This window comes from Aptenodytes forsteri, unplaced genomic scaffold, assembly GCF_000699145.1.
Source record: "Aptenodytes forsteri isolate BGI_AS27 unplaced genomic scaffold, ASM69914v1 Scaffold267, whole genome shotgun sequence".
Lineage (NCBI taxonomy): Eukaryota > Metazoa > Chordata > Aves > Sphenisciformes > Spheniscidae > Aptenodytes > Aptenodytes forsteri.
The window spans coordinates 2,368,027-2,394,914 of record NW_008794173.1 but is presented as its reverse complement, the minus strand read 5'-3'; the positions used below and the strand labels follow the sequence as shown (position 1 = coordinate 2,394,914).

The 26,888-nt window shown below is 41.8% G+C and overlaps 1 protein-coding gene across 1 annotated transcript in view; it reads right to left on the bottom strand.

Annotated features, from left to right (window-relative positions):
* Positions 1-26,888, bottom strand: part of GRM7 (glutamate metabotropic receptor 7) — a 298,621-nt gene that overhangs the window by 107,185 nt on the left and 164,548 nt on the right. The window contains exons 4-5 of the mRNA XM_009283647.2: positions 17,365-17,506; positions 16,353-16,507 (exon numbers count right to left, since the gene is read on the bottom strand). Coding sequence (XP_009281922.2) covers positions 16,353-16,507; positions 17,365-17,506 — 297 coding nt within the window. The remainder of the gene's footprint in view (positions 1-16,352; positions 16,508-17,364; positions 17,507-26,888) is intronic.

The window sequence follows — 26,888 nt, the reverse complement described above, 5'->3', positions numbered from 1 at the left end:
GAGATGCCTTAGTGAAGATGAATAAGACAGTCTAAACATAAGGAAACTTTTAAATGGCTCTCAAGTTGCAAGATGATTTGTATTCCCCTCTCTTCATACCAACACATTAACCAAAGACATTATTTCCATAATGAGGAGATGAACATCTGTGTGGCTTCCCAAAATTTCAAGTGGCAATACTCGAGACAAGTATTCTCTCTTTGGGGATTGACACATCAGCATTTTAAATAATTGCCAAAGCTAAAAACATAATTCAAATTCTAAGAAGACATTAAAGAAAGAGTTCAGGTGTGATTTAGGTGATTTTTTTTTTTTTGAAATAAAGCACACACCAATTTAACTCCACAAATTAAAATTGCTGCAGTATTGTATTGAACTTTGTATTGACCCCATGTAAGTGAACTGCTTAATGCAAACTTTAACAGAGGATGAGAAACATAAATATGTGAAATGGTATTATGTTACTGAAAATTACTGTAAGACAGAGTTGGGTCTCCGAAGTGCTCTGGTTCACATACCCCCGCGGCGCAGCAGAGCGGTCCACAGCCCCTGTGAGCCGGATGCCATCTCGCTAGGCAGAAAACCCACACCATCAGCCAGGTGCAGAGACGCGCTCCCAGCTAACCTGGCTGCATTCTTCCTAGCTTTTGTCTAATAAATACACCAGATCTCCAGGGGCAGGGGGGAGAAGCCACAAAATTTTGCGAAGAGACTATTTCACGACTTAGTTTCTGACTTAAATAATCGCTTATGGCAGCTGGAAAGTCTCAGAAGGCATTTCCAGCCACAAACAATGTACATTCACGAGTGCCCATCACCACCCGTGTGTGGGAAGGGGCCAGCAGTCACTCAAACCTCCTGCTCAGAAGCAGCCACCCCACGGATTTCGTTTCCCTTTAAGCCAATGCCTCAGCTGTGCATTACTACCAATACTAACACACAAAAATATCCTCAACATCTTTCTTTCCACAAAAAAAAACCAAAACCCCACAATCATTTTCCTGTTGTCCTTGACTCCTTTACGCAGCAGCAGGCTGTAACCATCACAGAACCATAAACTTTACAAACCAAGGGATGAAGCCAGAGAACAAACAGGCTTTTTCCATGCACGTCTTTAGCAACAGAGCCTATCTGGCAGCCTCAGCACACCTACATGGAAGAACAGAAGGGATGTCAATAACTTCCAGAGGTCATTAGCAACTCCTTCCATTAGTTCCTAAAATATTTTTCTTTGGAAATTTATGCTACGTGAAGTGGTAATTAAACAGAAACACAGAAACTTGAAAACAAAGATTAAAAGTATTTCCACTACAAGTACCCCAGGAAAGAAATTAGAGAGAGAAAGAGAAATAAAAGTTTAGTTTCACTTCATAAATATCTCTGAGAGCTTACTGCTTCACAGGCACTCGTGTACATACCGTACTGGAAGAAAGCCAAGAACCTCATCCACTCTACTCAGCATAAAGAAGCAAAGATGCTGGTACTGTACCTATTCACAGAGAATATATTGAAGCCTAGGCACTACAGGTGCCTATTATCAGTGTAACAGCAAAACTCTGACTCTAATTAGGCTTAATCATTATTCACAAGTGATTGCACCATTCTCTTATCAGTAGTAATAAACAATTTGAGGCCACTCACTTGCTTCGTATTTCATTCTTACAAATTCTAACAGTTACTTTTTGGAAGATGACATACATCAGCACCGTGCACAACGAGCTATTGCTGAACCACCAGCAGAGCTGAGAAAGCAGTATGAGAGGGGGGTTTGGGGTTTTTTTTCCTCTTTTTTCCCTGCATTTTTATATATTGGATTAGTAGAAAACTTTAGTTTCCCTGGTCCTTCTTTATTAAATAGCTTGCATGATTAATCACATTATTAATTGTGTCCTAACTTAGTTAAGAGGGAGGAAAGACTGCGGGTGTAAAAGGCTTTGGCTGACTGTAGCTTGATGCCAGGTGTGTATGGGAGCTCTTGGCCCACCTAACCTGTGCATATGCATGAATTGTAACTAGAGAATAACGGCTTTTGACTCAAAAAGCAGTTACTGCTGCAGGAGAACAGCAGCACAGGGGTGGCTCAGCCAGCAACGGGAGTGGACACACAGCCCCTGCTCCCCGAATCCCCCCCACCCAACAGAAAATGGAGGTTTTCTAGCAGAGAAGATGACAACTAATTTGCCCCATCTCCCAGCACACGCAGCGCTCAGCGTGCCAGGCGAGACTTCCTCCCTGAGGGCAGCAGTGCAACGCTGTGCTGCTGGGGAGAGGCGCTCCGAAATGCACTGTACACCTCCCGGTAAAGCAGACGGTAATTCACCAGCACTACCAAAGGAGTCGACAGAGCTGCTCCTTTCTGGAGGCAGCATCAGACAGAAGACTGGTAGGGAGCTGCAGAAACAGAGGGTGAAGAGAAATCAGCTGAAAGCTCCTTGAAAGGGATTAGTGATCACTGAAGTCTCAGACACCGAGCCTGTGCTTTCTCTTTCTAGATCTTTTTCTTTCTTTCCCCTAATCTTAATATTAGTTTGAGAGTGGTCAGAGGCAGTGTGACAACTTAACCAGAAGCTCTCCATCTTACATCATCTCATAGTAAGCAGGTGTTTCCCACGACCACATCCTTCATTGCCTTTCAGCCCCAGACTCAGAAGCGGAGCAGCGGGCTCAGAGGCAAACTGGAGTATGTTGGTTGCATTACAGCTGTGTTAACACGAATAAGTGAATTAATTAAAAATTTCTTTACTGAAAGAGTGGTTAAACATTGGAACAGGCTGCCCAGGGAAGTGGTGGAGTCCCCATCCCTGGAAGTATTTAAAAGACGAGTAGATGAGGTGCTGAGGGACATGGTTTAGTGGGCATGGGGGTGTTGGGTCGATGGTTGGACTCAATGATCTTAGAGGTCTTTTCCAACCTTAATGATTCTATGATTCTATAATTTCCAGATGGACCATGTCATGTAATCGAAACAAAGACTGAACTATGCTTTAAAGACATATTACCTTAAACTGCACAGAGGGACATCTTGACTTGCAAACACATAGTTCTTCACCATCCTACAATTATATTTTAACTATGAGACAAAAGGTTTGTGTTTATTTATCCTTACCAGGAGATCAAGATCATTGATCCATTGACTCCTGCTTCACTTTACTAAAGAGCTAGCATATGTGATTACATTGAGGATTTTTTTTCTAAATTATTTTCCATTTCCTTTGGTCATTAGAGTGTTGTCATGCAGTCAGTCAACAAAATGAAAACACATTCCCAAAGCAGATCTGCAAACCCAGCATGAGTGAAGAGGGCACTTTAGCATTCATTGTATCATCTTTAAGGAAATTATGTGTATTATTATGTGTTTTATTTCCTAAACTATTACTTTCAAAAGACTATAATCATTCAAGCATTAACAACACAAACTAAAAGGAAAAAAAAATCAAACAAAAAAACCCCTTTCAAATCTCTGTTCACTTCCTAAAATGAGCACATTTATTTTTGTGTCTGAACCTATCTTACCCAGTGGAGCTCAGCCTGTTTCAGAAACACACAATTCACGTGTGTTGGTGTGCACGAAGCCCCAGCGGCAGCGAAGCCGGAGCCTGCAGAGATCTTTCCAAGGATGCTCCAGAGCTCCACGGAGAGAACTGGGATGGTAATCAATATCTACTTATGCAGGAAAACACAAAAACTAATAAACACATACTACTTACACTGAATACATTTTTAATGTATAATATAGGCATATTAATTTGCTACTTGCAAACAGGGATGCCATACTTGCATTTTACTCTAATAAAAGCCTCAAACTTTTTTTCATTTTTGCTTTGCTTGAGAGATTAGGAAGTAGTATTTCTTTTCTGGCTTGCTAATAAAGAGAAAGAATAAGTAAGTCATAGAGGATTTCAGAGACTAATTTTAAATGGCCTAGAGAGAGAATCTTTTAAGGTTGTAGTGACAGAGTCAGAAATACCATAAGAAAAAAAATTCTTGTGAGAATTTAGGAACTTTTGCTTTCCATTTCTTTCAAAGACAGAGAAAAACTGACCCCAAAGAGGAAGAGTAATATTAAACAAGTTAATACTTATTAGCATTTGCAAAGAGTAATGGAAAAGCTGGTAAGATAAAGAATGTTGAGACGTATGAATTTAAACAAAGCAGAGTGGAAATGTGTTACTGTAAATATATTAGACTGAAAGTTATCTTGGTAGAAGATTTAATATACATGAACGAATTACACAGGAGATTTAATAGACATTTCTGATAAAACACATGCAGTTTCTTAGAGGAGCAGAAGTGATGCGTGCTGAACATACATACCTGCCCTCTCATCCTCCAGGCAGCTGGGTGGGGAAGGGCATGAACAGCACAGACTGACTTAATGAAATGAGACCCAACAAATAACAAAGCAAGCCTCCGGGGTGCCGCGAGGTTCAGCTGCCAGTGCAGGTTCAATGCATCTCCGCTCCTCTTTGCTACCACACAGGAACCTGCCTTGTTTCATGACCGACACGAACCCCGTACAAAGGCGCAGGCAGGGCGGCTGCTGACGGCGCGATGCTACGGGAGGTGCTCCCCAGCACCGGGAGGAGCAGGAGCTGCTTTTCATCTTGGCTTCTGCCTCCCCCTGCACAGATGCTCCTCCAATGGGCTACACTGGTATTTACTCAGCAGATGGCAGGGGGATCTTGTTTCTTTCATTTAAATTTCTAATATATTAATGTTGTTTTAATTTTTTGTTGCAAAAAATAACCCTTGTAGAAAAGACTGATGACTGAACCTTTTATTTCTTCCATCACCTTATGGCACAAGCAGATTGTATTTGTATTCTGTGTTTCACTGCCCCCAGTTTCAGTGTTTGAAGCTTCCCAAGTTAAAACACTGTAATAATTGTAAAGGAAAATAAATGGCCACCTAGTATCCATGGACCTAATCCCAAAGTCCTTACTCAGAGCTCTTTCTTGAGCCCAAATTTGTCACAAACGTGAACAAACACCGAGACCATCAGTCCTTCTGCTCAAATAAGTGTCATTCTTCATTGCCTATTTTGCAATATCCATGGGCAGTCCACCAGGCACTGGACTGGAAATGCTACATACTGTATTAAACTCTTTCTGTTTTGCCAAAGCTGTATATCAGAGATGAAAACTTATCTGTTCCATTAGGAACAATCTGTGGTTCTTAGCCTTCCTGCAGAATGGCATTTATAAAACGAGATATTTGGGACCATTCATGGCTATTTTTACCTAAAACAGGAACAGTTTATTTCAGAAAGCTCCTGAAATTTCTTTTTTACATGAAAAATACAAGAAATATGTATGGCATATTTCCATATATTCCATTTTCCATATATTGCCATATAAATGGCAAAACAAATACTCTGCCAATATACTTCCTGTGAATTAGAAAAATGCGTTAACCTCTTAAATTATAGTGTAAGATATATCAGGAGAGATGCAACCCTCATGCAAAGAGGAGAGGGGAGCTCTTCCCTCTTCCTCTCCATCCCCACAGAAGCAGCCCCAGATCTGGACCCTGCCATGCTGGCAGACATAGGGCATGATGCTTCAGATGGGCTATGGGAACACCTCACCACCCACCCTCCCTAATTCCCTCCTCCTGCTCCTTTCTTTCAGCAGTGAAACTGCTCATGCTCTCAGCTCGGTACTGTAACATCCTCTCAGCTCCCTGCATCGGCTGGGTTGAGTCAAGGAGGCAAACAACACGAGTGCTGTGCTCGGTGCCAGTACTGCTCTAAGGGAGTGGGAGAAGGTGGTAAAATCTTTTCTTGACTTCTGTTTCTATGCCTAAACAGAAAGCCAAACTAAAACATTATTTTTTTATAATTCTCCACGAGCCAGCTCTGTTTCAGTGGCCCAGGAGGGGCTCACTCATGCAGGGTCCAGTGAGGTCCCCTGAGCTTCATCACTCCCCAGATCCTGGAAATCCTGCCAATTTTACTAACAAACAGAAAATTAATTCCTATCAACAAATGAGGCTTGAAACTCTGCACAGAAGCAAAGACTAACAGCACTAGAAAACACTAGGATTTCCTGATCTTGGGGGGTTGTATAGGAAACAGTCATTTACCTTCTTCATGTGCTTGCTGTGTGCTACCCACGTGTTGCTGAACACCCCTTGCAAGGATGGAAAGTTTGGTTGCCAGCCTAAGCTGCCCTTGGCTCTGCTGCCTTGCAAAGATGCTGGAAAGCAGCATATGGCTGTCTGCTGTGTGGAGGAAGAAACGCTCCCCCGTGAAGCTGCTCTAATCACGGATACCCATTAACGCCTTCTGCGCAGAGCAAACCCGCAGAGGAAGGCTTGGAGGTGCCTACCAGATCACATGCAGATCAGGAGCTGGCACACAAAGATAGCAGGCTTTCTAAAAATAAAATTCTTCCTTTCTGGATGGAAATACTCTGCCCAAATGTGTCCAACAGACAACTCAGACAACTTCAGTGTTAGATCATGGAGAGGAAAATCGTCCTTCAGAAGATGCAATTCAGGGTATTTCAAAACAAAGACCACTGATGATATATCTGAACAGTGATCAATAGCTAAATAATGTTCTGTGAATTACCTCTTCTTACTGCATCAACCATTCTAGTTTGTGTGTGTGTGTACACATCTCTCTCTCTCAGAACAACCACCCACACAATCTCCAGTGTCCTGAAATAATAGTTAAATATGAACATCAAAGAGAAAATGCCAAGATAAGCCCTGGGAGCGACACGCAAAATGCAGAAATACAGACACACGCATACACCCACGGAATGAATAACAGCTGGCTCGGATCAGAGAAGTACCTCAATTTTGAGCAAGCCAGGTCTGTTGCAGGTTGGGTGAACAGTTTCTTTCATTTCAAGGGGCCAAAGAGAAAGCTCCCTAAATCTTTATTTTACAATGGTTCTTTATGGTCCAGTTAGAGCTTTCTAGCTAATTTCTTTGCTATGAAGCAGCAATGCCATTTGAAAAGGTACTGGTTCAAACCCCATTTGAGATAAAATTTCTTGCTAATGCTGTTGCGGTTATGAGCTGTGTCTTGCACTGAGCAGTGGCAGATAACTCTCTTTAATACTCTAAAAAGATCAAGCCTTCGAACTGTCTAAGAAACCCCAAAAGAACTCCAATAACTGAACATCACAAAACAGCCAGATGTGTAACTTCAGCAAAACACTACACTGAAATGATGTAGAAGTTTACCTTTTGAGTTGCAGAAGTATGTGGGGTTTTTTTGAATGCGTTGCCTCACGGGAGCTCAGGTTTGGAGTGCTATGGGGCATTTCCTTTGAGTCTGCGGCAGCACAGAGATTACAGCTGAGACTGTATTTCTCAGTGACTAACACTTACAGGGAATCTTAAACAAAAGAAAAAACCCCCCGAAAGCTTCAATGCCTTAATTTAAAAGGAAACTACAAAAGTAACATTAATTTGAAACTTTGCAAAAATTGTGTTTCTTAACTTCTCTGTATCTGCATATTAAAAGATAATGCTGCCCTTAAGCTACTGCCTCTTTGAACTTACTAAACCTCTCCCCAAAGCCTTCGCTTCAACCCTTTAAAGTCAAGCACTGCATTGCTACTGCAACACCGCAGTGAATGTACAATTTCTGCCTACAGTCAGGGAATAGACCCTGTTTGCCTGAATCTCTAGCATTACCATATCCATCGATCTCAGGAGACTGGGCATCACCGTGCAGCGGTATTTAAGCCAACATTTAATTACCCACACTTTCCATGATGAAGCTTCGAACCGGCAGCCCATGAAAAAGCGTGTAAGACGAGGGAGGCGTGATGCCTGGCTCACTAAGCAGCCCAGCTAAAGCACACTCCCTTTGGCAGCGCTCAGCCTAGCCCACCGCCCGGCCCGTTGCACACGTCTGTCCGTCCGTCTGTCCTTGCATGCTGCAATCCTGTAGCATGAGCCTGTACTTACACAGGCAAGCGGCAATGAGATTCAGCACTAAGCCAGGAGGAATCAAAGCTAATCTTAACTCCCAGAGTGACTTTTCAACAGGCTGGAATCAATATGCAATAAAAGTTTCACGGCTGCGAGTGTGTCTTGGATTCTCAGGTAACCGCGGTATTAATTTAAATTCAATTAATGGCTTCATCAGCATTGGGAAAGATACATTCCCAACAAGTTTACGGGTAGAATGACTTTAAACACTGCGTGATTGATACAAAAAGGTAAATTCTTCCTTCACCTGCACTTGGCCAGCTAACCGGTTTTCTATAAGGAGTATGAAGTGCCATTTGAAAGCATCTTTTTGACAAAATGTATGGGATGAATAACAAACGTTTCACGGCTGCGAGTGTGTCTTGGATTCTCAGGTAACCGCGGTATTAATTTAAATTCAATTAATGGCTTCATCAGCATTGGGAAAGATACATTCCCAACAAGTTTACGGGTAGAATGACTTTAAACACTGCGTGATTGATACAAAAAGGTAAATTCTTCCTTCACCTGCACTTGGCCAGCTAACCGGTTTTCTATAAGGAGTATGAAGTGCCATTTGAAAGCATCTTTTTGACAAAATGTACAGGATGAAATAACAAACCTATCTTAACAGATGATACATTTCTGTATTTACTTACTTAATAATATGAGCACACAACACCCTTAGCATTTTAATTCCAAAGCTAATAAAGACAATTTACTCATTGGGGAAAAAAATGCAAATAAGCCTTTATATATATTGTCCTTCATGCAAACTACTTGTAAGAGATAGGGCCCAAACCAGAGTCGCTCTGTCAAACTACTGACACAAAACGGCTTTGAAGTATATTTCCTGATTGTTGTTGCTTGTAATTACACTATTTACAACCCAGAAACCAGGGGTGTGCCCCCTCCCAGGCGCTGGAGCCCGCTGCTGGCAGTGCAGGGAAGGGAAGATCGCTGAGCTCTCCCACTGCTCTCAAACAGCCAACCTGGAGGTGCCAAGGAAGAACAAATCCACCGATGCTGGAGCCTTTCCAGCAGTGCAGAAAGTAAAACAGGTCAGATGGGCGGTGGCAAGGAGATGAGAGGAAAATTCAGGGGAGGTAATGGGAAGAATGAGTAAATGAGTGATGGTCCATGCTACTTCTCTTATGTCTTTTCCCTTATGATTGGTGTCCCTCCTGGCTTTTGGTGTCCATGGGCTCTGCTGTAGCGAGGCTGCAGCGATCCCCTGGTCCCGGCAGCCCCGCAGCCCGGGATGAACCAAACCCCCCAAGCAAGATCTTTCCATCTCACTTACTTACTCTCTTAAAAGCACACACTCGCGCCCTGGGGACAGAGAAAAAGCTTGAGAACAACAGAGCACTGTAAAAGACTCTGAACCAGGCTGTAAACAAAAAAAATCTAAACCGGACTATTTTACAAATATTATTATGAGATATAAGACAGCCTTCTGTTCTGTTCAGGGAGGTGGTGGGTAAGTGCCGCACAAAGCACATCTTTCCCAGAGAAACATCCTGGGGTAAATGCAGCCATAGCTAGACGCAGAACAGCACGCCCACATTTATTAATGTTGGATAAAATGCAATACTGTCTCTAACACAGAGGAAAATGAACCCTGAGCTCCTTTGCTTTGCTAGACTGGGGATGTGAAGGTAAAATATTTGAGAGCCACTAAATAGTGAGATATAATTTAATTCTAATTTTTTTCTTAAATCACTACTCTCTCATTGTTTTTTTCCAGGTTTAATACCACCTGAACAAAAAAGAAGCAAATCAGCTCCTGTTGGAAATAAAAACAAAACATTAAAAACATGATTCACCATCTCTTTGGAAGACAAACCACTGAAAAATTCAAGGACAGTTATGTTGGTCTACAGCACTTGCAACACTTCTATTTTTTTTAAATAGCTATGCACTTCCTTGTGCTGAATTTGAGCCATCCTTTAACCTCATAGCTGAGAGCTTCATGAGATTGCAAACCTCGGCCACATCCATAGCTTGCTGGAATTGAATAATTAATCTTAAATCTAGTTGAATCCCATTGTTTAGTTGCATCAAATTCTGAACTCAGACCATAAAGAATATTTTTTTTCATCATTGGCAAAGCATTTTGCCAGACGTTCAAAATAATTAACATCATATATATGTATGTATTAGAACAGCCTTCTCTTAACAGCTGTTCCTGTCCTTGGTTTCACTTCATTGTGAGCTGGCGTCCATGAAAACAGATCACATATAAGTAAGAAAGATAAGGAAGACTATTTTAAAAGAAAAAAAGTTAGAGGAAGAACCAGATATCTGAAAGTGCCAAGTCAGTAGCATGGATGCTAACAACATGAACCACAGTATAACAGCCCAATTCAAAAATTTTCGCACAGAAAGAGGCATAGGAACAACAGAAAGCAAGAGGTAAGTAGATAGTTGTTCATCTTCTTTACAGTTGAGGTTAAGAGGAAAACAATTTCTAAGATACCCCTGAATAGAGAGACATTTTCAATTCATGGAAATTATATATATTTATTTTTGAAACTTTGTAAGAGCTACTGGAGGCATTTGGACTCCTTAAAAATATGGCTGTGATTTTCAGAAATTACTTAACTCTTTTCTAGTTCTATCTCTAGGACTTTATGATCCATGTTTCCTAAAAAGAAGGTGTTCAATGCTTTCTACAGATCCTGCGGACCCCAATGTATCAGAGTGGGTAGATTACAAAAGAGCATCCAAAGTTACTACTGTCTCTTGAAAATACTAGTTTTCACTACTTCATATGTGGGGCTTAACAAGATACTAACAGGTATTAACAAGGGCTTACCAGGTATTAGTTCTTCCTGTGCTAAGCCTTGAGTGAGAGGTTTGAGGTTGGAGAGGAAGCCCAGGGATGCCACCCCGCCTGCGATGCCTGGGCAAGCTCTGAGCACCTCACCCAGGTCTGCACAGGACCAACGGCGAAAGGATAAATCTTGGAGTTGCACGATAGGAATATTCTTGCAGGAATAAAGCTGCTTATTTTCTCATTTCAGCTGTGAAACTGCATTTGATAAAAATATATTTGCTGGCCTGCCATGCAGCACGTTGTAGCCACTTTTCGAAGGTCCAACTGACATCCTGAATGTTACTGTTCTACCTACTATGCATGCTCTCTACTGCCACACTCCTGAAGGAGTTTAGTGAGCCATTTTTAATCTGAATAGATACTACAGTTGGATATAAGCAAATTTAAAATCTGAAGTGTGGATATTGCTTAGACTAGAAGAAAAAATGGGAAAGAAAAGAACAAAAATGGGAAAGACCATCATTCTGAAACCCAAGGCCATCTGCCTGACTCCATTCCTCGGACTTGAGTATCTTCTGGACATGCATTGTCCAACAGCTTTCCATATTGAATTCAGCAAGTACTGCACAAACCTGCTCCAAAAGGATCAGGCTTTTCCATCCCTCATGCCACAGATATTTTCTGATCACTGGCAGGAAGATCTGCTCGTCCTCCAGGGAAAGAATTTAGGAACTCCTGACTTTGAATCTGCCTGCTAGGGAGAACTTTAATTGATGTCTGGACCAGTAGTAGTATCATCTTTAATCAGAGGGTCATCCAGCTAACTCTTATATACATCTATATGGTGTAATAAAGAGAGCTACCCTAGGCAGCTAAAACATGTAATTAGCTTTGGGTATAGTAGTGATAACAAGAGGAGGAAATGCTCTGAAGTTTATTAAATCTACTGAAATGTGAAGAGGTAAAGTGGCAGTGGAATACTTAAAGGTCAGTTTGTGATTAAAAAGATTAGTGTGGAAGAAGTTCATTTCCATCCACAAAGAAATAGGGTTGCAGTTCATCGCAGCCATCATCCGGGGAAGTCCGCAGCTGGAATGATGGTCCATCCCACGAGAATCCAGGGAGTGTTTCCATATTTTGTTTCTTGCTGGTTTGGATGGTCTACAAAACTTCTGGGACCTCAAATGAAAAATGCAGCAAATGAACAACTTTCTCTTAGACTATCACTGCCTAAGGAAAAGACAACCACGAACAGTAATTTGCTAGTCTGAAGGCGAGTAGCTCAGCTGAACTGCAAGAACAAAACACTGTTTTTTTGAAGTCTCAACTTTTCATTTTCCACTGTGCTTCCATTTTCCTTCTGGCACTTGAAATTCTGGGGACTTGTTATACTTGTCTCAACATCTCCCATTTTTACTGTGATCCTGATAGCATCAGTACTCCATAACAGCCTGCTTTCGCTTGACCAAAATCCTCCTGTAGCTCACACTTGCTCTTCTTCGCGGCATTTCACCCTTCCCGTGATTAGCAGGGCACTCTTTCTGTTCTTCAACACCAAACTGACACGGGAATCTCCCCCACGTGCAACATTTATCTTTCTATTCAGGTGAATGAAGAAGAACAAGGGTTTCCGGGGAACAAAGCAGCAGTAGGTAAAATCCCATCAAATGCATTTTGGGGAAGAAAGACTTTTTGTGGATTTTTTTCTGCTGTGTTGTTGTTTTAATGAATGTCAAATGGATGCAGAGCCACAGTTCATCATTTCTATATTATTGTAAAATGAATATTATAATAATAATACGGAAAAGGAAGGGAAAATAATAATAATAATAATAATAATAATAATAATAATACATCCAATTCAAACTTTAATTAGAAAACACAGCTTTTGTCTGTTGTTTAAACTGTCTGATTTTTCTCATCTTGCAGCACTAACACTCGCTCTGTGGTTACATTACACCTCTTCACAAAAATGTTACAAGGATATACTCCGAGTAAAAGACTATTCAAAATAAGGCATATGACTGCAAACTCTTACACACATAAGCACAGATACTTGCAGTTCTGCAATGCAACACACTGGGCTTGTTCCTCTGAGCATACGCTGAGTTTCAGGACTGGGCTGATGTTTTAGTAATCTTCTCTACGTGTGAGGACACGCTGTCACAACCTTTTTTTGGAAGAGTTCAAAGCAACAATAACCAGAACACAATATTCTGCTGCCATAGTTGTTCTGAAAATAAATGCAGTCTGCTTTTTTCCCTGAAAACCTGGCAAAGCCTTTCAACTTAGTTGATACTTGGTTAAGTTGGCTATGGAGCTTGTCCCAAACTCGACTTTTCATGAAGTGATTACTATTTAAGTGTGCGCTTCCTCTGGCTCACTGTCTACTGCAGTTATGCAAATAAGATGCAACTTCATCCTTTCAGCATAATTACATCAAAGACAATCGGGCTATATTAAGACTGACTTAAGATGAATGAATTCAGTTCATGTAATGATTTCTTGAATCACCCCATGGGACTATGGCAAAGAAAATTTTGTCCCAAGAGCGACATCAAGTATCAAGACAAATAACTGCATATCTGGGGCCTGATTCTACAAGAAAGCGAGTGCTTTAGACTCTCTCTGGAGTTGGAGGCTGCCGGGATATTCCCACTGTTACCAAAAATAGGAGCTTCAAATGGTATTTATTTAGATAGGTGTAAACACAGCAACACACCCGCGTTTCACATCTGTATTTTGAATTGAAGAGTCATGGCTGGGGGAGAAGAGTTATTTGAAAAATGCCTTTTTCTATATAATGACTGTTTCAGTTTATGACTTGTATGACCAATAGCTTTACAGACATAAAAAAATCTGATAATCCAAAGTGTACCATATACACTTGAACATGCAGGCACATTAATTTTCAATGCAATTTAACATTCTTTGGCTTATTAGCCTAACGTTTTTCCCTGAAGAGTGAGAAGAGGCTAGCAGTATCACATATTTCAGGTGAAGGTATCGGAGCTGCAGTGCTCTCTGTTTCCAGTGAAGTTTGTTAGGAATCTTTTTCTAACATATTGCAAATACTATTTAACACAGTGATAAAAGGAAAGGAAAAAAAAAAAAGAAGATGCTCCTGAGGAGTAAAATAAGGGTAACCCCCTCATTCATGACTAATAAAGAAGTTCCCACCAAATCCAGTGGGAATTAAGCTGGTGCTTAACTGTTGCCTTGACCTGGAGCCTGTGAGCCGCAGGGGCAGGCGGCAGCACTGCTGCACACCACCACACAAAAAGGAGACTGCTAGGCTGGGATACTGCTCAAGACACGGTCCTTCGGGGCAAACTGAGTTCCATCCTGCTAATTTAGTTTGTTTCCATCAATTTATAGGGAAAATCAAGGCTTCTTATTTCATTTATTTTATGTCTTCATCCAAAGAAATGCATTACTAAATTTTAGGAAGCAGATGTTCATTGCTGGATGATAAAAGAATAACATTAAAATGTCTGTTTCCAGTTCTCTTGGATTCATAGCCAAATGAAATTACTACAACAACAGAAAGAAAAACAAAACAACATACAGCAGTCTAAATGCAAGAAAGGCAGACAATCCATACGGATAACAGCCTCACTAAGCAAAGAAATGCTAATACCTAAGGATTACTTACTTCTGTAAGTAACAGTTTTCACTGGATGTTTCTCTGAGTGGACGAAACAGAAATGGAATCAGTCTGAAAAGAGAAATGTTGAGTTCTGGAAAACTGCTTCAGGAGAATGGGAATTTGCTCTGCGCTCTTAACCATCCCCTTACTCTTCCTCCTAACAGGACTAAGCAGATGGCAGATACAGATGGCAATTAGGGATGGATGAACGGGATTGAAAAAGGTAAGAACCAGCCTGAACCTTTCTGAGCGGTCACAGAGCAGCCAGGAGACATTTGCTATTGACAGTGCAACTGCTATTCTGGGACACTTTGCTCTGCCTCTCCTTTCATACCAAGTGCAGTACCTACTTCTGGCTGAGTGTTTTTCCCTTTCTGGAAAGTAACATGCAACTCACGGACCTCAAAATATGTGTCTGCTGAATGGCAGCCGCTCCTGAAGAATGAACACAGTTATATATATAGGGAAAATGTAACTTAAGCATCACAAACAAGTAATCATGCAATCTACGTGACTACAAGTGCAAAATGCAACTAGCCAACTTTTAGGCAATAGAATATAGAATATATATATATATATAGTATCTTCACTGAATAAGAAGATATTTGCAGGCTCAATGGACATTTTTTTTTTGCAGATACACTAAATACGCTGATATTTGTAACTGTTATTTAACCAACTTTCTATATCTGAATGCTTCCACTCTGTTATCGTCACTTATTGTGTCCAAAAGCAAACCTCATGTTTCCCATTATGTCCAATGTGTTTAATGAGTAATATAGAAGGAAAATATTTTTAAACAAACTTGGAAAGCTTTTATTTCTGTGTACTGTTGGCAGACTTTTCACTTCTGTCCCAGAAACCCTCAGGGATGAATAAAAACAGTATGAAAAGATTATTAAAACATCCTGGTTTTCAGAAACAAAACACTTCATTGTCTATCAACTTTATGTATTTATGGAGAAATAACATGCAAAAATGCCTCCAGGGTTTAAAAAATGTAAAAGGATGAAGCATATTATATACCTGAGAAGAATAACTAATGAGGTGGTAGTGCAGACACAATAAAAATGAATGCAAATATTTGGTTTTCCAGTGAGTGAAGACACCAGAACCTGTTTTAATGTGGGCAACACGTTCAGGGACTCTGTGGAGACCCTGCCTGACACAAAGCCATGTGCCAGCCAAGGAGTTTGTTTTCTTTACTCAGTGTCTCCCTTGTAAAGAACTTTTCTTTTCATATTATAGAGAACATGGACTCTAATCAGCGAGTTTGGTTTGCCCAGAGGAAGCCATTTGGATAGTTAAGCATCTATACAGACAAAAGGGATAACAAGTTGAGGAAAGATCAGACAACAAACACTTCAGAACACAAGGAAATGTTGAGAAACAAAGGGATTATGTAAAAAAAGTTACCCATAATTTTTATATACACATGCGTATATGTACAAGTACATATATTTGTGAAGCACGTAAGCAACATGTATAAATCAATATAGTGCTTGATCTGAATGAAATGAAAGTTAAGCTAAGTTTAAATGGAAACTGCTGGTTTAAAAATGAATTTTTACTTCTTCAGTAGAAAACTTATCCACTGAGATATCAGAGATGATACATAAATTGCAAGATTTTCTCTTCCTATGTATATACAGGATATGTTAAGATCATTTTGGTTTACTTTCTTTTAAGTGATAAAGGCCCTGTCATATCACCACAGCTTAATATAAGCTCTGAAATCGTGCCTTTATTAAATAACTGCTGGTAGCTTCTCAACTGTGGAAATAACGTATAGTTTTCAGATGAGGAACACAGACATTTAGGAAAATTCAGGAGATGAAGACTTACTCAGTGTACTTTATACTCTTTGTAGCATACCATGTCTGTACACATTTATTCACAAAACACATACGAGAAAAAAATATGGGCGATGACTTTTGTACCACCAGCGTTTCAGGAAGCAGGAGAGGGAGTCAAGCAGAAGGGAGCTCTTACCCTCTATGGTCGCTCGCTTGGGCAGGATGGTGATGGCTCCCTCAGCGACATCCTCCTGCTGAAGTAACGGGCTCACCTTGGAGCCCCACGTGTCCGAGCCCACCCATAGGAAATGACCAACTTGATCTGCCCTCTTAGCGGCCGCAAGGATTTGCCTGCGGAAAAGAACATTTTGTTCACAAATTACTTTCATTTAAACATAGAATTGCTTGGGAAAAATGCGGTGTTACAACTGCAGAATGAACAGAAATAGCATATTCCTGTAACCAACAGAGCTCAGGAATTTTGCAACACACCATATCACGATCCATGCAGCACAGATTGGACCTCTCTTTTAATTCACCCTATATCCTAAGACTGAAATCTTGATTCCACTAAAACTTACAGTTTTGCCGTTGACTTTACTGAAACTTTATCCTAACTTCTTTGTGTCTCATTTCGTTTAACTGATCCTCTCAGCAATTGACAATGCCATCAGAATTTTAAGCTAATTTAAAATTCTGGAGAGAGAATATGGAATATTTTAAAATACTCTTTATATTATTTTATGAGCAAGTCATACGTGGTTAAACCTTGAGCACCGTATGTGCTTTAACCTTGAGCATCCAAGCCATTTTATCACTAGTAACCATCACTTGCCATAAAATAGACTCTGAATTAATGAATAATACATAGAAGCATGAGCTTGGAGAGAGGGGCATCTTCTTAATGCCTCTTTGAGAGGTAAGGTCAGGTCTGCCTTCCAACGCATGAGTAACCCTATGACAGGGAAAGCTTCCAGACCTTGATCAACATTCCCGTCTCCCCACTACAGCGATGCACGGTCTGGGGCACCACGTGAGCCAGGGCAGCAATAGCAGCACCGCCGTGCCTGGTGTTACCCTCCACGACGGAAAATCCACATTGCTCTTAACAACAGACATTTCCACTTCACTATTCATATTCTTACTTGCTTCCTCTTTTCTGCATAGCTATGAAGCACAAGTGAATTAATTCCCTCAGTCATCCTTACTTTATGTCCTCATCACTGGCAAAAATAACGATGGCCCTGGCATTGGGAGTTTCTAGGAGCTGCTTGATAATTTTATCAAAGTCGATGGTCTTGTCCTTGCGATCCTGGGGGATTTTCAGGGACTGAGCAATGCAGAGCCCACCTGTTTAAGAAAGAAGAAAGAAGAAAAGGACTCTGTCACTGGAGAGCACAGGAAAGGCAGTGGGAAATACACATGGCTGGAAGAGGAGCCTGGGAGGAAGAGGAACTCTCCGATCGGATCGCTGCCCTTATGGAGCACTCAATCTTCATGTCGAGCTTCCTGAGGGATTCGTACAATTATTTTTTTTGCACAGACCACTCATTGGGATACACACAGTCTGCATGCCTGGGGTAGGGTCATGGATTAAACAGATGGGTAAAAACAGTATCATAGAAAAGCAAAATAAACAAATAAACCAGTCAGTAGAGGGATTAAAAAAAAACCCAAAACCAAAACCAAACCACCTGAAGAAGCTTAAACTGATTTAAAAAAACCCAACCAGTTGAAAGGCAAGTGATGTTGGCAATGTATTAGACAAATTTTATCTTGGTGAAGAGCTGAGATTCTTTTTAATTTTGCAAGTTGAAGGATATTGAGGGAAAACGCTTCCACTGAAACAACTTATCTAGAATAGGAACAGCAAAGGAGCTGAAATATTGGCAAAGCAAAGATTGTTCAAGAAAATCATTACTCATTCAAATGCCCATCACCAAGTGAGATGGAGCTGACCCAGCAATTGAAGCCTCAAGATAAAGTACATGTCTGTGAGCTGGACTTCTCATAAATACACAGGTAACACTGCAAAACAGTATCAACACAGTAATAGTGATAAACACATTGGTACCAAAGAAATACTCACTTTTAGCACTTTTTAGTTATAGAGCTTGTTTGGGGGGGGGGGGATCACATCTACGGTGACATTCTGCTTGTCATTGTTGGCGGATGAAAACACAACTTTTGCCTTCATTATTTTGTTTCTTAGTGATAAACACTTTCATCTTTTATAGCATCTTAGATACCAACTTCCTCAGTATCTGCACAGTGTTAATTAATAAAGTATCAGAGATGCATAATAAGAAACAGCAGCCGGGATGAGTTAATTAAAACACAGCAGGACAAAGGAGATATTCACAGATATGCTTTAAAATACAGATTTAAAAGTACTGTTAAATGAAGTAATAGAGAAGGTGTTCTCAGGGAAAGAACATAGAGGAGGAGGCTTATCCACCACCAGCACATGCTGTCTGCCTGCAGTCTGCCATAATCCTCCTAAACCATGGCAAAGCAGACATGCAAACACCTGGAGGAAAACCACTGAACATCCGTAAAGCATCCAGTAAAACATCCGTTTTAAAACATATGGTTTTAAAATTGCAAAATGTGGCTCTTCTGCAGATCTCCGAGCACTGTGCAAAGTAGGTCAGGATCATTTTTCCTTATGTTAGACGTAGAGAAGCTGAGACACAGAGGTTGCCTGAAGTCAAGCCAGGTCTGTTGGTACTAGCTGATCCAAAAACTCTGGAGAAAAAAAGATTGGTTTGCTGGGAAGAAGTAAAAATGGTGAGAAGGAAAGGCTGAGAAAGAATGAAACAATTATAAACACCAAGTTTTTCTCTGACTTACATAGAATGTTTCACTTTGGTTTATAATTATTGCAGCCTGAAATTATTGCAACGTGATTTTTTTCTTCATAAGAAAACAATACTGATTTTCAAAAGAAAACTTCATTTTTAAATGAGGAAAGAAAGTCTCATTGCTAGTAAGTTCAAAAAGTTTAAACATTTTTTAAATGCTCTTTTTATTTTCCCCAGTCAAAATTAGACGGAATCAACTCAAATCCATGAGCAGAGTTATCCAGCTTTCCTGAAATGCCCCACTTGGCACGGATTACATGCTGGTTAAAAACACACACCCCCAGCCAGCTCTGGGTTTGAGCCTGAGACTCCTGCTCCACAAGCAGGGCCAAGGCATCTCCCAAGTGTGGGGCGCCTGCAGACAGCTGGAAGTCGAGGAGAAGCCATCCGTGTGTCTCTGTTGATGAAAAATCTCTCCGTCCTGGCATCGCACCTAAGGAGAATTTAAAGTTATTAGCTGCTCCTGGAAAGTGCCCGTGCCCTCCCTGGCACTCCATCACGCCAAGCCAAGCTACTTCGAATCTCCCACGAGAGACCCCGATTTCTCTTGTTAAATAAAGATGTGGGAACTTTGAAGAATTCATGGAGAGAAAAGAAAAAAAAAAACCCCAAACCAACCCACAGACTGTTACAAAGCTCTGAGATTTGTCACTTGAAAATGTATGCATTCCTTCCACGGTGTCCTTTCAAGAGGCTCCCATTTGGACACAGCAGAACAGGAGAGGATATATTTTATAGTGTCGGGATCAAAGGGCTTTCGCATGCTGGATGGAGCCATTATTTAGACACATCTGAAGCTGCTGCGAAGAACCTTTGCAACCCTTCATAGCTCTCCATCGCTTTCATTCAGAAAAAGTGGGCTCTCTCACGACAGGATCGGAAATGCAGCCCCAAAGAACAGACACGAGCAGACAGGCATGCAGGGCAATATTCCCCCAAACCTTCTGATTTCTAATTACTGTGCCAGTGAGTAACTTTAAGAGCCTTTTAAATCAGGACAGAAGAATGCTAACAGGTGCTCATCCCCAGGTACCACGGCTCCACCACAGAGAAACGACCACACCACCAGGCGCGCAGAGAGAAACAGAAGCAAAAGGGTCTCAGACCTGGCACCCATGACAGTAGTATTTCTGTAGTTAAGAGTCTACCTACATTAAAGAATCCCTGTATCCAGGGGAAAAAAAGAAAAAAAAAAACCTAGATCAAGTGATACACTGTTGTTGTAAAACTATTATTAAAAAAAATCAGTATTTAATATTAAGTGATTCTGACCTACATGATTTAAGTCCTTGAAAAAAGGCTAAAATCGTTGGGAAGGCTGCTAGCTCAGCAACCCACCCTGACAATAATTACACCTATTGTGTGGGTCATGCAATCTCTATTGCCTGGATGGAGAAGCCAAAAATCTTATTATAGTTGATAATGATTACAGCTGAACTGAGCATCTTTGGACAGAGACAGCTGTGGCCAGACTCTCAATAGCGAGGAAAAAAGCCTCTAATGCAATGTACAGCTTCAAAGTATGTAATTTCCACGGGTTTTTTAAAGAAAAGAGGACCCAGAGTGGAGAAAGAAAACAGTGTGGAATTTGGGAAGGCAGATTTCAGGTCCTTTTGGTGATAGAGAGTTTTCTACTACCTTTGGGAAGTCAGCTCTTAGTTCCTCTGCTGTCCACTGGTGAAGGCAGGTAACAGAGCTCCTTCATGAACATGCCAGTTATGGGAGGGGTGCAGTGGTCAGGCACTATGGGTTTAGCCCGAGCTAATGGAGAGCTGCTCTTGCAGCCAGGATGGTAGAAGAGCTTTCCCAAATGGAGTGGCTGATGTGATACCTTGTTAACCTCTGTGCCATCTCTGGAATGGCACAGAGGAATTATAGATAAATGGTAAGCAGGAATTATGGATAAATGGCAAATATCAATGATTAAACCCAAAATATTTTATTTACAGCATGGTAGCTGCAACACTTTCAATATAACAGCAGCAGGAGAGGCGAGCATGAGAAAGCACTCTCGGAAGCAACATTAGGAACAGAAACAGCCAGAGCCATACAAGGCAGATCAAGGGCAAATAAAAAAGGCAGAGAAGTAAGATGCAAGACCCAGATAATACAATTCAGACACGTTGATGGATATCCTGATTTTAAACTGGTAGTGTCTCTTCCAGGGAAGTGGCACTATTACAAATTGACTAATATGTGCTCCCAGTCACCGAAATGGGTCAACGTGTATTATTTTCTTATTTGCTTTGTTTTGCTCAAGTCCACACCGGGCAGCATTTGACATCAGAGTACAAGCTCTTATTGTAGCAGCAGAGTGATCTATCCCAGCCACCTGACTATGCTAGTCACGTTAGCGTCTGTTTACATCCAAGCTTATGAGCTTGAATAAAAGTGTTTTGATCTCGGTGGAGGACCTCATGGCAGGCAGAGGGACATGTCATTTTTCATTCCCTAGCAATAATAGATGCCCAAGGAATTGGGTGTATATTGTCCAAATGGCACATATAGAATAAGTTTAACTTTCATATTCTCATCTTGCATTCTTCTTACAATAGGAAACACATGTGCACAGTTATTTAAACTGTCAAGCTAATTCACAGTGCTCCCAAGGTAAAAACCTCCAAGGGAATTAAGCAGTAAAAATGTGAAAGTTGCAAATGAAGGATTTTGTCATAGGATTTCTGCAGTAATACATTACCCTTGATGGACTGGGGAAGTGGCAAATGCTCTAACTAGCTACAAACTGCTATCGCAATTAATGACAGTCTGGGAGTCGAGCCCACGCTGCACCCTGCGACCGAGACGGGGCTGCTCCGCACAGGTCCAGCAGCCGCAGCCTGCAGGCTGCGCGGCACCGGGAGCCTCCCAGTCATCCGGGACTGGTCCCACCAGCAGCACCACGCCAGTACCAGCTGGCGACAAAGAGGGTTCCTGTCGTTTGCTACGGTTATTTCTGTCTAGTGAGTGAAGAGAGCAGGTATCTGGGATTCTGCAACCAAATGCGAAGACCATTATGAAGATAATGGATATTGGAGATGCATAAAAGAGCAGTGAACTGTAGGATATATAAGAGACATCATTCAAGCAATTCTGCAAGCAAATGTTCAACTCCTTTAGCAATGGAGTTTTAGAAATTCACAGGAATCAGTATATGAAAGGTGGTCACAACAACAACGATGAGGCAATCAGTTCTATACCACTCTACTCTTGAAACAATACCCGTTCTCTTCCAGGCTATGTATAGAAGTTTAACATTGGCATCTTTTTCATCCTTCTCTGCTGCCAGCAAATGTTTTTGTAATAACATCAGATCCGGGACGAGAACACCAGGAGCAGACCTGGTAGGTTCAGCCTTTCCAGATGCGCCTTTGTCCAACAAGTAAGCCGTGAAAATGCACAATAATCTATGAAAAGGATAAGACAACAAGGCAAACCATTTCCTCAAACAATAACTTGAAAATTAGTTGGTTTTACAGCTTCTAGTTTTCCCAGTGGTTTGTGCCACTTTGGCAAACTGACCCGATTGTTTGGGATTGTTCCTGGCATTAAAATTCCCCACACTGCGAGCCACTGGCACCACTCTGAGAAAACACAGAAATGCTAACATTTCAACCGAAATCAACAGCACCTCCAGATTTTTTTTGGCAAACAAACAAAATGCAGAGTGAAGTTGGGTTCTTTCTCCCTGGCTGGTGAAAAACAATTTTTCCCCCAAATTTTATTTCTAGTAGAAAAGCCCTCTGAACTTCATTAAGTCACTGTCAAGACTCACTGTAGCAGAGTTTCTGTCTCAAGAAACGCCACTTCTAGTTAATCTTTGCACAAAAAAAACCTTCTTCAGTTTCCCTTTGATCCTTATAATGGCCCCTGCTTTCACACATGCTTCTGGAGAAGTTTTAATTAAGGGATGCTGGAGACAGAGGAAATTTATCTTAAGGTATTGCTCAGGATGCTGACAATTACAGATGTACAAATACCTGATTTTTTTGCCTTGGCTGCCAGACTGAAAAAGAAAATTTACAGATCAAACTTTTTTTTTTTTTTTGTTGCTAGGTCTTAGGTTTTTCTCATTAAAATAAAAAGCCATGCAATTAATTTTACCTAAAACAAAAATCTCCATTTAATCCAAATTGGAAACAGTCATTATTAGGGACCTGTAGGAGGAAACAAATGAGGAGCTACACAGGAGATTCTGGTGTCTCCCTCGTACCCAATGATTAAAACAGTCATCCAGAAATGTGAGTTTCCGCCTTTCCCAGAGAGGTGTTGCACTTGTACCTCAGACTTCCCAGTGTCCTGACCCCGCCATCACCTATCGATACCCAGGGCACAGTCCCTGCACCCGGCTGCAGAGCTGCACCATCCCCAACTGGAACAGAAGATGATACTGATTTTCAGTCAAAGAACAGCATCAAAAATGAGATCAAAGCCACCGCGCACAGAAGGGAAACTGCTCTCAGGTACAACGGGGGACCCCAGCTCTCCCGCATGAGCACGGCAGTCCCCAGGCTGTTGAGGGCAGTGGGTCGAGACGGCAACGCACAGCCCTCCTCATGTTCCTCCCCCACCCTCTCCAACCAAAGCTGCAGACTGAATTTAGTCTCAGTTTACAAACAGATTTAGGAAGCATGAAATCACATTTCCCCCCAAAACTAGTATTCACCAGAATTCTTTTGTCCTTTTTTGCAGACAATTACTATTAAATTAGGAACAGATAAAAGCAGTACTGAAACCCGGTGAAGGAAAGAGCAGTAAGGGTGATCAGAAAAAAACCAAGATGAGCAGGTTAGCAAAGGTAGACTGAAAAGGACTAGTTGTGCAACAAGTGGGATGAGACGACATCTGTTTCTTGGTTTCCTGCTTTTACTTTTAGCAAAACGGCTTACAGGAAAGATTCAGTTTGTTCAACTACTGTCAGGAACAAGCGACTAAACCCATTCTTTCCCCGCCTGCATAGGACGCCAGCTTCCTTCTTTTCCCCCTTTCCAACAGAATACATATGTAAGATTCTGCTTCACAAGTATCCTCAAAAAAATGTTTTGCTATGAAAACTTTTATAGAGACATTCAAGGAAGTTGGTTTTGAACTCTGATAATATAAAAGACATTTTGTGAGTACAAAAAAGCAGAAAAAAGAAGAAAATAAAATAAAATAACAAAAATGGTAATCTTTACAAAAGATGAAAAAAATGAAAAGTTTCTGCTCACACTTTTCCTGTCTTTGACCTCTTGAATCGTATGGCATTTTCACATTACAAAAGCACCCAGTGTTGCATGGATGGTCAAGTGCAGGCACCAAGCCCGGCCCCACCACGCTCCAGGAGCAGAAGCAGACAAATACCCACGTTGTGCTGCCTGCTCAGATCCCCTGCCCGAAAAGGTGCTGGAGCCACCACTATAAAATCATGGTTAAACAATCATACTTCAAAGGCTCATTATCAAAGTGCTTTTAAAGTGCCCATTTCACTTCTTCCCTTTTGCATTTTATTTTCTCACTATCAACACTAGCAAAGAGGACTGGATCCTTTCATGCAATGGAAAGGAAAAAGCCAAGCTGGTGGCAGGGGACCCTGCTCATACCACACGAGTAAGAGCCCCACGTGCCCCTCTCCTGGGCTGCCTTCAGGACCCACAACAGCTTCTGTGCAGAGGAGGCTTTTTCCCAGGGTTCCCACTCCTGCCCTGCAAAACAAACGGAGAAGTCAAAACTTTGGTGGAGAAATTGTGGCTTCAACCTCATGATGGATCCTATGCCTTGAAATAACCAACGTGCTCATCTTGCCGTGACGAAAGGTCTGGTGCTGTAGAGACACAACATCGAGCCCATCCATTCGCTGAGGAGCGAGTCCCAACAGCACAAGCACTGTAAAAGATTATCGTATGACTTTTTTCACGGGAATCCCACTCATGTCATAGACGTGGGATAGAGATCGGGCCACATCACATAATGCTCCAGTTCACAGACAGCTCGAGGACAGGCGGGCAAATTGAGCCATCTGGGTGGCAGCAGTTGCAAAGCACACAGGAACTTGGAAGAAGACAGAGAGTCTTAAAAATATCATAGCTGCCTTCCTTTCGCCTGCTGACAGATTCTGTGCTGTGCCTCTGAAAGGCAAAACCTCAGGAGAATTCTCTGTGCGAGTTCAAGTAGTCATGCATTAAATTGTTCAGGGCATTAAACACCTAACTCTGGTATTTAAGGGTAATGGATGTATCTAGTAATCAAAGTGTTGCTTCGGTATCCATGGATACCCATGATTATGTGGTATTTTGATTCTGGTACAACAGTAAGTACATTATTCTGCTTCCCTGAAATTCTCCAAGAGCTATTTTTCTGATCACCACTTAATTGGATTATCAGGTAGCAAAAGAGACAATTTAACACTTTTTCAGATGATTTATCTACAGAGATACTCTTTTTGGGGGAATCACTTTTAGCAATACTGAAAACATCGCTTCAGAAAGTTCTATTTGCTGTTGCTAATTATTAAAAGGAACTCTCAATTAATTTGATTAATACGTTACTTCAAAATTAGCAGCTGCCGAAAGCTGCCTCCTGGATGTTTATTACAATTACGGGAACAACACACAAAGCAATGGGCTCGCACAGCTTCCTTCTGAAAGAAAGCAGCTGATTGCTTTTAAAGACTTTTCTCCCCCCCATGGATTTATCACGCTCACAGGGCTGCTTTCAGGGTAATTACAAGGTCTGACATTTGTTCAGTTTTGTACCGAAGAAAAGCTGACCCTGCAGCTACTGTGACCCCCCCCTTTCCTCGGTTTGCCCGGGGGAGGCTCCTGGATTCTCCTCCACTCTTCTTCCCTTCTTCTTGGCCTGTTGGAGGACAGCCCGTCCCCGATACCCGATTTTTTCCGGTTCCCGGGGTTGTTTTCGGGTAATTACAAGGTCTGACATTTGTTCGGTTTTGTACCGAAGAAAAGCTGACCCTGCAGCTACTGTGACCCCCCCCTTTCCTCGGTTTGCCCGGGGGAGGCTCCTGGATTCTCCCCCACTCTTCTTCCCTTCTTCTTGGCCCGTTGGAGGACAGCCCTTCCCCGATACCCTGCTGCAGAGAGGCGGCATGGCATGGCACGGCATGGCACGGCATGGCATGGCACGGCATGGCATGGCACGGCATGGCACGGCATGGCATGGCACGGCATGGCACGGCATGGCACGGCATGGCATGGCATGGCACGGCATGGCATGGCACGGCATGGCACGGCATGGCACGGCATGGCATGGCATGGCACGGCATGGCACGGCATGGCACGGCATGGCACGGCATGGCATGGCATGGCACGGCATGGCATGGCATGGCACGGCATGGCACCGCACGGCACGGCACGGCACGGCTCAACGCGGCACAGCTCAGCACAGCTACTCCTCTACTGGGATTTGAAGAGCTTTCTCACTTCGCACCAGAACAGAAAACACCCTAAAACTGGGATTTTAAGGAAGGTGAATTGAAAAGGGCAGGAAAAGGTCAGTTTAAGTACAGATTATTCCTGGATTTTTTAATCTAAGCAACAGAAATATCAAGTTCTCAAGCACTGAGGAGTTCTGATCCTGCCTGAAAGAAACCCGCCAGGGAGCCGATGCGGTCCCATGGTGCCTCTGCCAGGGGACACAGGATGCTCAGCCAAGCCCCGCACTGAAAGCTCTGTGAAACGAATCCAGTGAGCAGGAAACCCCACATTTCACAAGGGGAAATAAATCACATGGTTTGACATAAGTTTGGGATAGCCCAAAGGAGAGGAATTAATTGGGGAAGAAACAAAATAAACATCAAAGGCATATAGTATTTTTTTCATTTTGTTGTACATTTTACTATATATGTCACTGCTGGGTTTTGGCATATATTTATA